General features: G+C 45.6%; 1 protein-coding gene across 9 annotated transcripts in view; it reads left to right on the forward strand.

Moving 5' to 3' along the window:
• The window catches only part of GIT2 (GIT ArfGAP 2), a gene marked incomplete at its 5' end in the record, with an annotated part of 31,532 nt that overhangs the window by 15,785 nt on the left and 3,836 nt on the right, over positions 1-11,911 (forward strand). For 6 of the 9 annotated variants that reach the window (XM_080628649.1, XM_080628653.1, XM_080628650.1 and 3 more), the window contains 5 exons: positions 1,281-1,370; positions 4,145-4,227; positions 4,331-4,513; positions 8,412-8,475; positions 8,958-11,465. In XM_080628649.1, the coding sequence (XP_080484775.1) occupies positions 1,281-1,370; positions 4,145-4,227; positions 4,331-4,513; positions 8,412-8,475; positions 8,958-9,170 (633 nt within the window). In that variant the 3' untranslated portion in view covers positions 9,171-11,465. Of the gene's footprint in view, positions 1-1,280; positions 1,371-4,144; positions 4,228-4,330; positions 4,514-8,411; positions 8,476-8,957; positions 11,466-11,911 lie in introns of those variants that run through there. The other 3 variants (XM_080628652.1, XM_080628654.1, XR_013957932.1) reach the window with 2 other exon arrangements.

The following is an 11,911-nucleotide window of genomic DNA, read 5'->3' on the forward strand; positions in this document are numbered from 1 at the left end:
GAATTTGAACAGATATTTCATGTTTGCTGTATTAACATGTCTACAGGAGCTTGAGGGTTTAAAAAGGAAAAGCTATAACAATCCTGGAATACATAAACTGGAGCTTCTGCTCAGCTCTTTCTTTTAACCACAGTTTATATACCAAATATCAATGTGTGGCTGTTCGAAAACCAGGAGGGGAGAGGAGAAAATAGTATTCCAGGAAGGCAGGTAAAGTTCATGCCTTCCTTTCTTGAGATATACAGGCATGTATCCATTTGTGGAACTTCAGAATCACCTTCCAAACATAAAATTAAGCTAAATTTTCATTAGGCCACTAATTTCTCATTTTGAGTTTGGAACTGGAGGCTGAAGATTGTTAAAATCTATTAGCTGAATTCTGGTTTAGTATTCTCCTGTACAATGTGCTAGTAGCAGAGGGGGCGTTCTGTATTAGAACTGTATTCTGTATTAGCAAACCCTTGTGGGTTTGCACTGATGTGTTGGTTGCACTCTGGATGAGTGACACATCACACACTAGTGCTTTTTAAAGTGAATTTTTGTTGCATCTTTTTAGATCGCCTTGGGGGTGGGAATGTGGGACAGTGGGTTTTAGGCACATATTTAACATTTGTGGATCTATTTCATGTTTCCCTGTTGGAAGCACTGTCTTCCAGTTAAACAATTGAGCTCTTTAAAGACATATTTGGGAGTTAGCGGGGTTTTTGCCTGGCATAAAGGAGGGCAAACGTTCCAGGCACATTCCAAAGGAGACAGTTGAGTGCACCAGGGAATCAGTGCAGGAATCTGTATGCTGGGTTTTCCCCACCCTCAGTTAAATTAATAAGAACTTTAAGCTATGAAATTTGGATTGTTTGCAATTCTGTTGGCTTGTTGAGATGCAGGCAGCTCTGACAGAAGAAATGTCACAATTCCTTTGTATGTGGTGATGCTTGCAAGACATGGCAGCACTTTGTAGGGCTCCTTTGGTCGTTTGGTTTGAAGTGTGGGTAGAAGCAGCAGTTCTGAAGCATTGATTGGTTCTGTGGAGGTAATTCTGTATTGAGGTGAACGTGTATTATTCTCTGTGGAATTCAGCACCTCTGGAATATCAATGTTGGAATTAACATGAAGTCAATTATATTTTGAAAGAACTAAATCCGCTCGGGCTTAGCCAAATTCTGAAAATCATTCTTGCTTTGTCATCACTATGGTTTTAAGAACATTCCTTGATTTCAGTTAAGAATTTATTTGTGTTTTGGTTTGGTTTTCCCGAGTTATTTTCTCTTTCCCATTTTTAGATCGGGAGGAGTGCGTTTGTGACCTCCTCTTCATCTCTACCTTCCTTCCCCTCCACGCTTTCCTGGTCAAGGGATGAAAGCACACGAAGGGTTAAGTACCTTCCCAATTGGTCGTTTTCCTGGAGGAGGTGGCCATCTCCCCAGAGCCATCCTGCCTCTGTCTTTTCCACTTCTATGCTGACTGCTTGCATGGAGCAGTGTTGCATCCCTCTCTTCTGCCACACACTGTGGATACTTGCCTCTCTCTAACTTCAGCAGCTTTAACATCATGCACAGCCGCTCCAGATCACTTCTTCAGCTGCATAACACTGAAAACAGCCAGAAGAGAACTTGGTTGCTGTTTGGAAAGTAATTTGGCAGATGCTCACTGCTGTTTCATAAGCCAATGTGTAACTCTTCCTCCTGACTAAACGCACTGCATGTGGCCTCTGAAGCTCGCTGGGCCCTGCCTTTAAAGCTGCTTTCTCTGGGGGGTGCCAGTTTGCATCAATCCAGGCTGGTCCTGATTGACTATTGATCTTACAGATGTTCATTAGTTTGTTTGAAGTGCGTTCCTTAAATCTCCAAACAGCCATTTCTGTTGCCCACTGAGACACTGCGGGGTCAGTGAGCCTTATGCTGCCCTTCACAGATGAAAGACTGAGTGGGTACAGGAACTGATTTTAGCAAGACTCCTTTAGGGCAGATTAAAGACACTGAGAGTATGTAGAGAAAGCTTATATTGGTGTTCCTTTGGATCTACAGAACTTTGTTCTTAGGGGTTTTGTTAGCTACAGTACTGATTCTAAGAATAAAATTGCAGTGTTACAAAGAAGCGTTAAATGCATCCTGTAAGCTGATGTTATTCCAAAAACGTTGCCTTTGAGACCTCATATGAGCTATTAGTTACATGAAGAAGCCTCATCCAGCTTTTAAACTCTTCTTTTTTTGTAGTGGAGCACTTAAATCTAGTCTTACTCAGATTAATCTGCTAGAAATGCCCCCTTGCAGAAGGACATGTTTAGCAAGGCCAGCAGTTTGATAAGCTAGTCTGTCCATCACAGCTTCTTTTCAGGCTGTTTTATTTGAGATCCTTGAACTGATTGCAAGTCACACGTTCAAGAGAAAGGGAAAGCACTTTGCATTTGCAGCTCTAGAATAACATCTTTGGTTGAGAAGGGCCTGTAACTGAAGTGACTGACCCAGAGCAGGTACAGCTTAACATGTCTCACGCTGATGAGTGCTGAAGACCAACAGCCCATGGTCTTGTGCTGCTGTTTGGCCTGAGCTTGCACTGCTTGCCGAAAGTACCTTCACCATCAGGATGAGTTCAACACATTTCAAGGTCTCTCTGGTAAACCTCTCTGACTGAAGCAAATATAAATAAAAGGTCTTTTGGGCTGGGTTTAGATGTTCATGTCTCATTTCTTAGAAAATAACATGTAGCTTATACCTGTTTTGTTGTCTCATGCGTTCAAGATTTAGGCTTTGCTTAGTTCTGTATTAGAAGAAGACTTCCCAAGAGTAAACTTGAGGGAGGTGTTTGCGTTTTGTTGTGAGACTTACCTGAGTTTGAAAAGTTCTTTCAAGAAAAGTTCTCTCTTTTTGCTCTGCTCTTTCTGTGTGGTTCCGATGAGGAAATCGGCACTGTCTCCTTCTGTTTCTTGGGCAAATGTTGCAGTCTCCCATCAGATTTCACTACATCATCCTAAACTTCTCAAAAATCAAGCCTGTGGGTTTCAGTGTTGAATGTTCACACATTGGCCTCTTCCTGCCAGGACACGGACCCTGCTTGTTAAACTCCTGGGCCCCATTTTGTTTTGACTGTACAGCATTTGGACATCTCAGTTCAGAAAGCATCAGATTTGCGAGTAGGGCTGGATGATAAATATTCCAAGGGATATCCTGCTTGGTCAGTACAAATCTGGGTTTGGCTGCAGCTGGGACCAGGACTGGGTAGTACCAGAAACCTGCAAAGGTTTTGTTTGGTTCTGTTGTACTCTGATCCTATAGCCTGTTACTGATTTTGTAATTCATTTCTGTCAGTTGTGTTTCTGTGTAGAGTTTTGCCACTGATTGTATTGTTCTCCTCTGTCTGGGAGAAGAGAAGGGTCAGATTTGACATGTAATAGTTCTATATCTTCAGAATATGTCACTTTACAGATGATCTCCACTAGCCTGAGAGGTGAGCGTTCAAGGAAGTGCTTGTTCTTTCCGTCGATGCAGAGTAGCTTTAAAATGGATGTTCACACTCCCGGTGCTTCAGAGTTAAGAACTTCTGGTTTCAGTATTGGATGAGTGCTTAACACAAGTAGTGGATCTTAGCCAATGAAAACCAATTCCTGGTCACATTTTTGGCCTGTCCGAGAGGTAGAAGTATTATTTCCTAAGTGTCTGGATGAGGGATGCAAATGGCTCTTTGTTGAACACTTGAGATTCCTTCACCTTGATGTCAGAGTTTCTGTAAAGCTCCAAGACTGGTTCTTCAGTGGGGATTGTGGAGGACCCTCTTACTACGCAGTGCGTGTGACCAAGGCAGGAGCTGATGCAGAGGCTGCTCATGTGTGGAGTGAGGCATATGTGGTGCACTGGAAATGGTCAAGCTGTAGTAGGCACTTCTGAGCTTTGCAGTTTTTAAGACAGGAGTAGATGGATGTGTGTTGATGCTGGGGCCTGGCTGAGGGATGGGGATGTGCCAAGCTGCTTCCAATCTGCAGTGGGCCTCAACTCTCCCTGTTTTGGTCTTGCACCCCCATTTCAGCCTCCAATTTGCAGTGGATCTTGGCATTCCTAGGCACATGGGCTATAACAGGGTCATGGAGCTGGCACAGCGTGGGGCTCATCTTTCTTAACCAAACACCAAACCAAGTCTGTATTCACTGCAGGCCTCCAAGCTGGAGAAGCAGAGCAGCGTGTCTGAGGGTGACTACGACAACCCCACCACCCCCCTGGAGCTGGAGGAGATTGGGTAGGTGCCACGGTGCAGAGCTGATGCCACAGTGATGTGGTGCTATTGGCACAACCCCACACTGCCTTGACACCAGGGCTGACCTGTGCGTGGTCCTTTGCAGGTCAGGCAGGAAGGGCCGGCAGAGGAGCATCATCTGGCAGGGGGAGGGATCCATCCCTGAAGACACGGACGCAGCTCCCAGCTCCAGTTTGCCCAGTACGGAAGATGTGATTCGGAAAACCGAGCAGATCACTAAGAACATCCAGGAGCTGCTGCGGGCAGCGCAGGAGAACAAGCATGACAGGTAAGGTGTGAGGGAGACAAAGCTCCGGGGTTTGAGGGAAAACCAAGACAGTCCATTGGGTGTTTTGGGAATGATGGTCACCACATCCCATGCTAACACCAGGGTATTCACCCCTACAACACATGCAGGCCGCAGTGTGAGCAGGGATGGATCACTGGCAGTGGGAACACATGATCCTATCCAAAATGTCAGTGCTGCTGTGTGCAAGTGGGTTCTGCTAGCAGTGCTGTCTGCCTATCCTGCCCGCAGCTGATGGGTGCTGGTGAGCACAGCACTTGTGAGGTCCTGCTGTGAAATGGTGGTTTAGATATAAATCAGATGTGTTGGACGGAACTTGGAGCTTCAGACCTCTGTGTCCTTAGGCAAGGACACCCACAGAAGCGTGACAGCAGCACCGGCTCTTGTGTCAGGGAAAAATCATGAAGTCTGGGAGAATTTGACTTTCCTACTGAAAGATTAGTATGGATAACACACCAGGAGAAGGTAGTTTGAACTGTGGGGTTTAGGCTCAGAGGTAAGTCAGCAGGACTTTGTCGGGTGGCACATGGCACCAGCACCCTCAGGAAGCTTTGGCCCAACTGAGCAATTCATTTTCCAGATAATGGGGAGCGAGTAAGAGTGATGCTGCCCTTGACCTTGTCAGGGGCTGCTCCTGCCCTGTTCCTCTGGAAGGCTGTAAATAGGAGTGAGGTCTTCCTGGATCCTGGGGCAACTTTAGGCTCTGAGAACCAGGAGGGAGCTCTGGTGTTCTGTGCCTGTCTTTGTCTGTGGGAAGTGGCTGATGGCTCGCGCCTGGCTGGGAGGTGCAGTGAGGCCACTTCTGCTCCATGTTTTTCCTTTCTTGTTCTTTTCTATTTTTGGAATCCTCTCCTCACGCTGGATGGCAAATCCTGGCGTGTTTGTGCTGAGCTCCGTGCCCTTGGCTGTAACCTTTTCCACTGCAATCCCTTATTGCTTGTTTCTCTCAGAGGAGCAACAGTGAGAGGAGTTTTAATTGAGTTTGGGGTTTATGGATATCCCAGTTCACAGGATTGGAATTCCTTTTTTTTTTTTTTTTTTTTTTTCCCCCCGATGTCATTGAAACAACACTTTTACTGTTAAATTAAAGAAACTTTCAGCAACCTGTTCCCTTCTTTTTGGTTTCTCTCCTGTACCACCTGTGGAGCGGGCTGTTTTCCAGCACCAAAATGAGTGTAAACCTTCAAAACATCAGCTGTGAAGCTGCTGTTCTGTGTGCTCCTGTCCCCTGGCTTTGTCTCAGAGGCCTGGGGATGTGCAGGGCATGGAGCAGGCTTGTTCTGCCATTCTCTCCTTGAAAATGGGATTGCTTCCTTATCAAAGTGAGATCCATAGGGATGCAGCAGTGCATCTTCCAAGCTAGTACTGGGAATACTGTAGATAAAAATCACACACCGAATAGATTATCAGAGAGTAATAAAGTGATGCAAGACTATCACCTGTTAATGAAACAACTTCCTTCCTTTCCTCCCTGTTTTCCTTTCTATTCCCTGCACTGATTCAAGCAGACCACTCAAGAGCACATGGACTGTGCGCAGCCTCAGGCACGGCCTTGGCTGTGCTGGGAGAGCTCCCCTGAACATCCAGCAGCCCCGTCCTGCCTCCTGGTGCTCCGGCCTCTGCCCCTGCCTCCCAGGCACAGTGTCCTTTCTCTTGCTCTCTGCTGCCTCTTTCCCTCATGCACCAGCTGCACAGGGGTCATTGAAGGCCATGCATGAAGTGCTTTAGATGATAATGGTCAGCTCTGGGGTCCCCAACACAAGAGGGACGTGGAGCTGCTGGAGTGAGTCCAGTGGAGGCTGTGGAGATGCTGCGAGGGCTGGAGCAGCTCTGCTCTGGAGCCAGGCTGAGAGAGCTGGGCTGGGACAGCCAGGAGAAGAGAAGGCTCCTGAAGGGGAGACCTTAGAGCAGCTCCAGTGCCTAAAGGGGCTGCAGGAAACCTGCAGAGGGGCTTTGGCCAAGGGCCTGTAGGACACCTCCAAATGTCTGTACACTCCACAAACGTGTCAGCTTATTTCCTGATCTTAGAGGGAGTGTTTAGACTATCTAAAGCCATTTGTCAGGGACACCACCAGCTCTGCAGCTGACCTGGAGAGCATGCTGTGAAATGCCTGTTGTTAATCTTGGTCTCTCTCCTTTGTGTGGTGACTGGGGCCACCTTTGCCCCATTAGCAAACGGTTTAATCACCAAACTGGCTTTTGTATGAGGTATGGTGCTGGGCAGTGCTTGCAGGGAGCAAACTGATTGTTAACCCAGGAGCAGAATGGGAATTCCAGTGAACTTGGAAGACTTTCCTCTACTTTTAGTTTATTTGGAAGAACTCATGATTTGGGACATACGGAAATACTCCTTTTGACAGCAGTTTTCCTGCATTGCCAAAATGACCCCGGTGTGTTGCTTCTTTCTCAGTGCATTTACAAGTAACCTCTTCTGGCATCCTTGGTGCTGCAGGGTGAAGCACAAATAATGCCTGGGGAGTGCTGGTTTGGGTTTGGGGTTTTCTGTGCTTGAAAGGGCAATAATCTACAGATGCTGAATATTCTTGAATGCTGTTGCTTTGGGATTTTTTGAGATGCTCTTGCTTGAGAGTGAACGATGTTAACGAACTTAATGCTACAATTGAGTCTTTGAAATATAAAAATGAGTCTTCTGAAATGAGATTTTTGACAGGCCACACTAACACAGCACTTCACAGCAGCTTGTGGTGAAGATGTAAGGGCTGTTTTGAACAGATATGGCTCAGAGAGGCTCAGAACTGATGGCTTTTGAATAGGTTTTGAGTATAAAGTAGGGTTTTTAAGGCTTCTACTTTAAGTTACAGATGGAAAAGAAGAGCAGGAAAACCCTATTGCTTCAGAGGGGTAGCCAAGACAGCTCTGTACACACCAACCTTTGGCTGTCGAATTACATGTAAGAGTTTGGATGGCCAAAATTCAACTCTGAAACTAAAATCAATTGTAACACCTTTGGGGTTTTTGATTTTCTTCCAAGATTACTGGGTAATTTCAGCTCTTGGGTCCTTAACAGTTTAAAAGCTTTACTTTCAGTTCTTTGGTTTTGCAGTCTCTTGCCTTATGGAGGAAAAGCTCTTTCAGAACAAATGGTTAGGGATTTCCCTGAGGTGGCAGCAAGTTAAACTCACTCAGATCCCACATACAGAGTGGTTTGGGGTTTTTAATCTCCTTTTGATCATCTGCACTGAGGAAAAAAAGTTGCTTTTTTTCCCCCCAAACCTCTGTATCACCAGATTTTGTGTAAATGTTTTCAAGCTGCAGAATCTTACTTCACTTTGTGCCTGGCTGGCATGGATGGGTTTGCTTGGCCTCACTCTCCCACACCTCACAATAGAACATCCTAGTGCATGTGCTGAACAGAAGGAGCTGAGCAGTTTTCTGGATTATGTGGATGGTTGGGCAGGGGGAGGTTTGGAAACCATTTGATGCTTTAATGTGCAGTTAATATTCATGGGCCCAATCCCATAGCTGCAAACAAATTGAGACCTTTTCTGAGACCGTTTGGTATAATGGCTGTGGACAGTCATGCCTTCAAACAAACCTTGGTCAAAGAATAATGAAAACTTCAGAAACAGTTCCATACCGCTGGTTAAGTTCTTGTTTTTCTCTCAAGATGTGGTGCTCTACACAAGTGTGTGCTGAAGTGTGCAAGGCAATGCTGAGGACACACCAGGAGTCACCGTGCTGTGTGCTGCACTAGCTGCTTCCATCGCCCTCACTGCAGCCTGCAGAGATACTTGTAGAATATATATTAGAATATATATGGTTTTTTACTCAGTTTTTGGAATAATAGCCACTGAGCAGTGGGATTGAGGAGGAAAGGGGAGTCTTTACATAATGAGTAACACAATCCGTCTTTTCGCAGTTATATACCGTGCTCCGAGAGGATACATGTGGCAGTAACGGAAATGGCAGCCTTGTTCCCAAAAGTAAGTACCATCCAGCATTGATTCTGTGATTCACAGCAAATTGAGGGAGTGAAATCTCCATGACTTAAGTTTTGTTAAGACTTACCTGCCCCTAAAGCTGCAGGGAAAATCTAATGCTGCTGAGCTGGGTGTCCTGTACACAATGTGCCCCAATGTCAGCCAGGAAGTGGGCTGGGTAGCTGTAAACAGGCACTAGAGTGAGTAACTTCCTAAATGAGAGCATGAAGCAGTATTCCCTGTGTGCTGCCTGGCAGCAGTTTGAAATACCCCTGAGATGAGAGAGGAGGAATTCCAGGAGCTTGTTTCATCCACCCCTATTCCATGTCTGTGCTACAGCGACGGCTTGTAGCATCTCCTACAGCACGGAGGAGCCTGTGTGGAAAGCAGCACATGTTACAGATCACTTGTGAGCCAGCTAATTAAAGCAATCCTGAAAGGATTTTGGTGTTCGGTCTAGTTCAGCTTCTACTTTCCTTTCCCAGAAACCCAAATCTGAGCTGGTCAGGACTTCCTTACGCCTGCTGACATCTAGTGCCTACAGACTCCAATCCGAGTGCAAAAAGACGCTTCCCGTGGAGACATGCCCCGGCACCGACATCCAGCTGGTCACGCAGCAGGTCATCCAGTGCGCCTACGACATCGCCAAGGCAGCCAAGCAGCTGGTCACCATCACAACCAAAGAGAACAACAACTGAGTCACACTTGGCTTTTTAGTCCTGTTTTGTAAAGGTTGGATTGCAAACATAGGTGTGGAACTGCTCGGATTTTTATGAGGAAGAACTAATGGGGCAAGAAACTTTTATTTTAAGAAACCCTCAGTATTATTTTTGCATGTTTTCTAACGATTTTATGATTAATTTAACCCACTGCCTTATTTTGTGCCTGTGTTGCCAGTTTAGTTACAGGTAATAGCATGTTGCAAATAGCTGTCGAGCCAATACAGCGTACCAGCGTTGTCTCAAGCTCTCACTAGATGTTTCCTTGGGGGCCACGTTCTGCTTTCAGATAGCACTTTGCAAAACTCCCACTGGAGTCACCACATGCACCAGTGGGCCACATCCTGCCTCTGGGGCTCTCTGTCCTGGAGCTGCACATGTCCTGACTGAGAACCCTGCAGCAAAAGAGGCTCTGAAGGCTCCAGGACCGTAACTGGCTGCCGTCCCAATGGAGGAGTATGAGCAGAGTATTATCTGTTCCCATTATCAACTGTTGTGCAATAATACGTTCTTAGTCTGCTAAAACAAGGAGTAGTTGTGGGCATCCAAGCTTATGATGTGTAACTATACGAGGTCTTTGTCACTTTATCTGTTTTTTGGAAGGAATTTGAAACTTAGTAGTTCTTTCTTTTAGTTGTCACTATGCCATTAACATATATGTTTGATGTTACTTTAGGGCATTAGTGGTTAAAATATTATCCTTTGTTTCTGATTTAATAATTGATTCTTCAGTTTCCCACAGAGTTTTATTGTCAGCTTCAAGCACCCTCTGGTTGGCAGCAGCATCTCTCAGTGACTCAAGATGCATTTTCACTAAAGATCTCTGTACTCATTGAAAAAGAAGGAAGTTAGAAGAGTGCCAGTGCAAAGCAGCTCTATCTGCCGGTGCACAGAACCGCTGTACCTCAGCATAGCCAAATGTGAAAAGAGCTCTTCTATCCAGTAAGTTTTATGCAAATCTTTTAACATTTTAGGAGCTATGTATGGAGTGACCCAGGTGGGCTGCGTGTTGGAAAGGCAGTGGGGTCACAAATGTCACTGTGTGTTTTGGGGTTTTCATTCATCATTGTTCCCAAAGCTTCCAAAATATGTCAGTCCATAATTTCAGCAATTGAGAGGTTTTTGGGGAGTCTAAATTCCATGGACGGGAGGAGATATCAGTGATTTTCCCTCTGCTGTGTCCCATTTGGAACTGTCCCAGTTGTCACTGCCAAGGAGCTGAGGTGGCAGCAGGGTTGCGGAGCTGTGAATGTTCAGAGCTTTCACAGACCCCTTTGGGTCAGAACGCTGTTCCATGGCCAGGCTGCAGCACAGGGTCTGCCCAAACCATGCACCCCTACAGGCCTTCTGGTGGGAAACAAGTTCAGAGGTTGGTTCCTTCTTGAGTCGAGTGTGTTTGTATTGTATCTGAACACTCAGTGCCACAACACTGTTGGATTCCTGTTGCAATTAGCTGCCGTCTTAAAGCAGTGCAAGGTGGAGGGAGGGAAGGAATGGAGAGTCGATGACAACCCAGTAAATTCATCTTCTTCAGTGTGGGGTTTTTTACTTCCTTTCTGCACTTCTGAATTCCAGAAGTGTCTCTGACCTCCCAGGAATGGGATTAGAACCACAAAAGGTATTTGTAAAACCTGCTTCAGAATAATGCTACTGGCAGTTAAATACAGTGATCATCTTGTAGGAACTTTTCCTTAACTTGGCACCGTTGCCAGGCAGGAGGTGGTTCTTGAAGCCTCTCAGGCCACTGCTGTGTGCTTTTAAGATACCTTGCCTGATTTCCAGGCCAGGGAAACACTGAGTTATGTTGCAATCTATCAGCTATTTGCTTCTATACCAAACCAAACGGACACTCTGAGAGCTGCAAGCCCTTGTTCTTGCTATGCCAGCTCCAGGTTTCTTAAACCCAAGCATTTAGCTCTACCTTTAGCTATAAAATCATGGTCAACCCATAACTGATTTCCTGTTCTGTCACCTGAACACCATTTCTGGCCACTTCCCTGCTTCCGAACAAACCTTTGTTTCCGGGTGGGTTATGGTCGCACAGCACTGGGCCTCGGATTTGTAACACCTCAAATAACAAAGGTGGTTGTGTCATTTATGACTAGCTCTCCCCTTTTTCCCCTCTAACCAAACTCTGCTCTTTCTTTACAAAATGCTGCATAGGAAAGTAAAAAATTTATTTGCCTTTTTTCCAAAACTTGTATTTATCAGTGTCATTCGTCTGTACAATATTTTGACTTAATCTTTTGTTTACAGTATTACTATAAAATGTTAAAACCCTTTCAGTGTTTATTTGGGGTTATTTGACTGATGGCTTTGTAAAGAGAAGATCTTGGAAAAGGTGTCTCCAGCAGAGTCACACCTGCAGTGCTGTGATGATGCCTGTCTGTGGCAGGGCCCTCTACAGCTCCTCATGCACTGGGCAGGACCTGACCAGGCCACACCAGCTGAAGGACCAATTTCAAGCACAGTCACCAATGATAAAAGGAAGGAATCAAGTGCAATAATCAACTAAACCCCCTTCTACTGTTGCAGAAGTTGGCTTATGTAAAGAAAACAAGCAGTTTGTTCAGGTTGAAGTTATACATTCTTTGTGAAACAAGTGAAAACCAACATTTAATGGAGTCCTTGGTGCCATCTGGAGAGGAACATGTTAAGGATTACAGCTGCAGCACTGCTTATCTTGCTGATCTGCAGCACACATTATGAGCTGACTCCAA

Source organism: Psittacula echo (genome assembly GCF_963264785.1).
Source record: "Psittacula echo genome assembly, chromosome: 13".
Lineage (NCBI taxonomy): Eukaryota > Metazoa > Chordata > Aves > Psittaciformes > Psittacidae > Psittacula > Psittacula echo.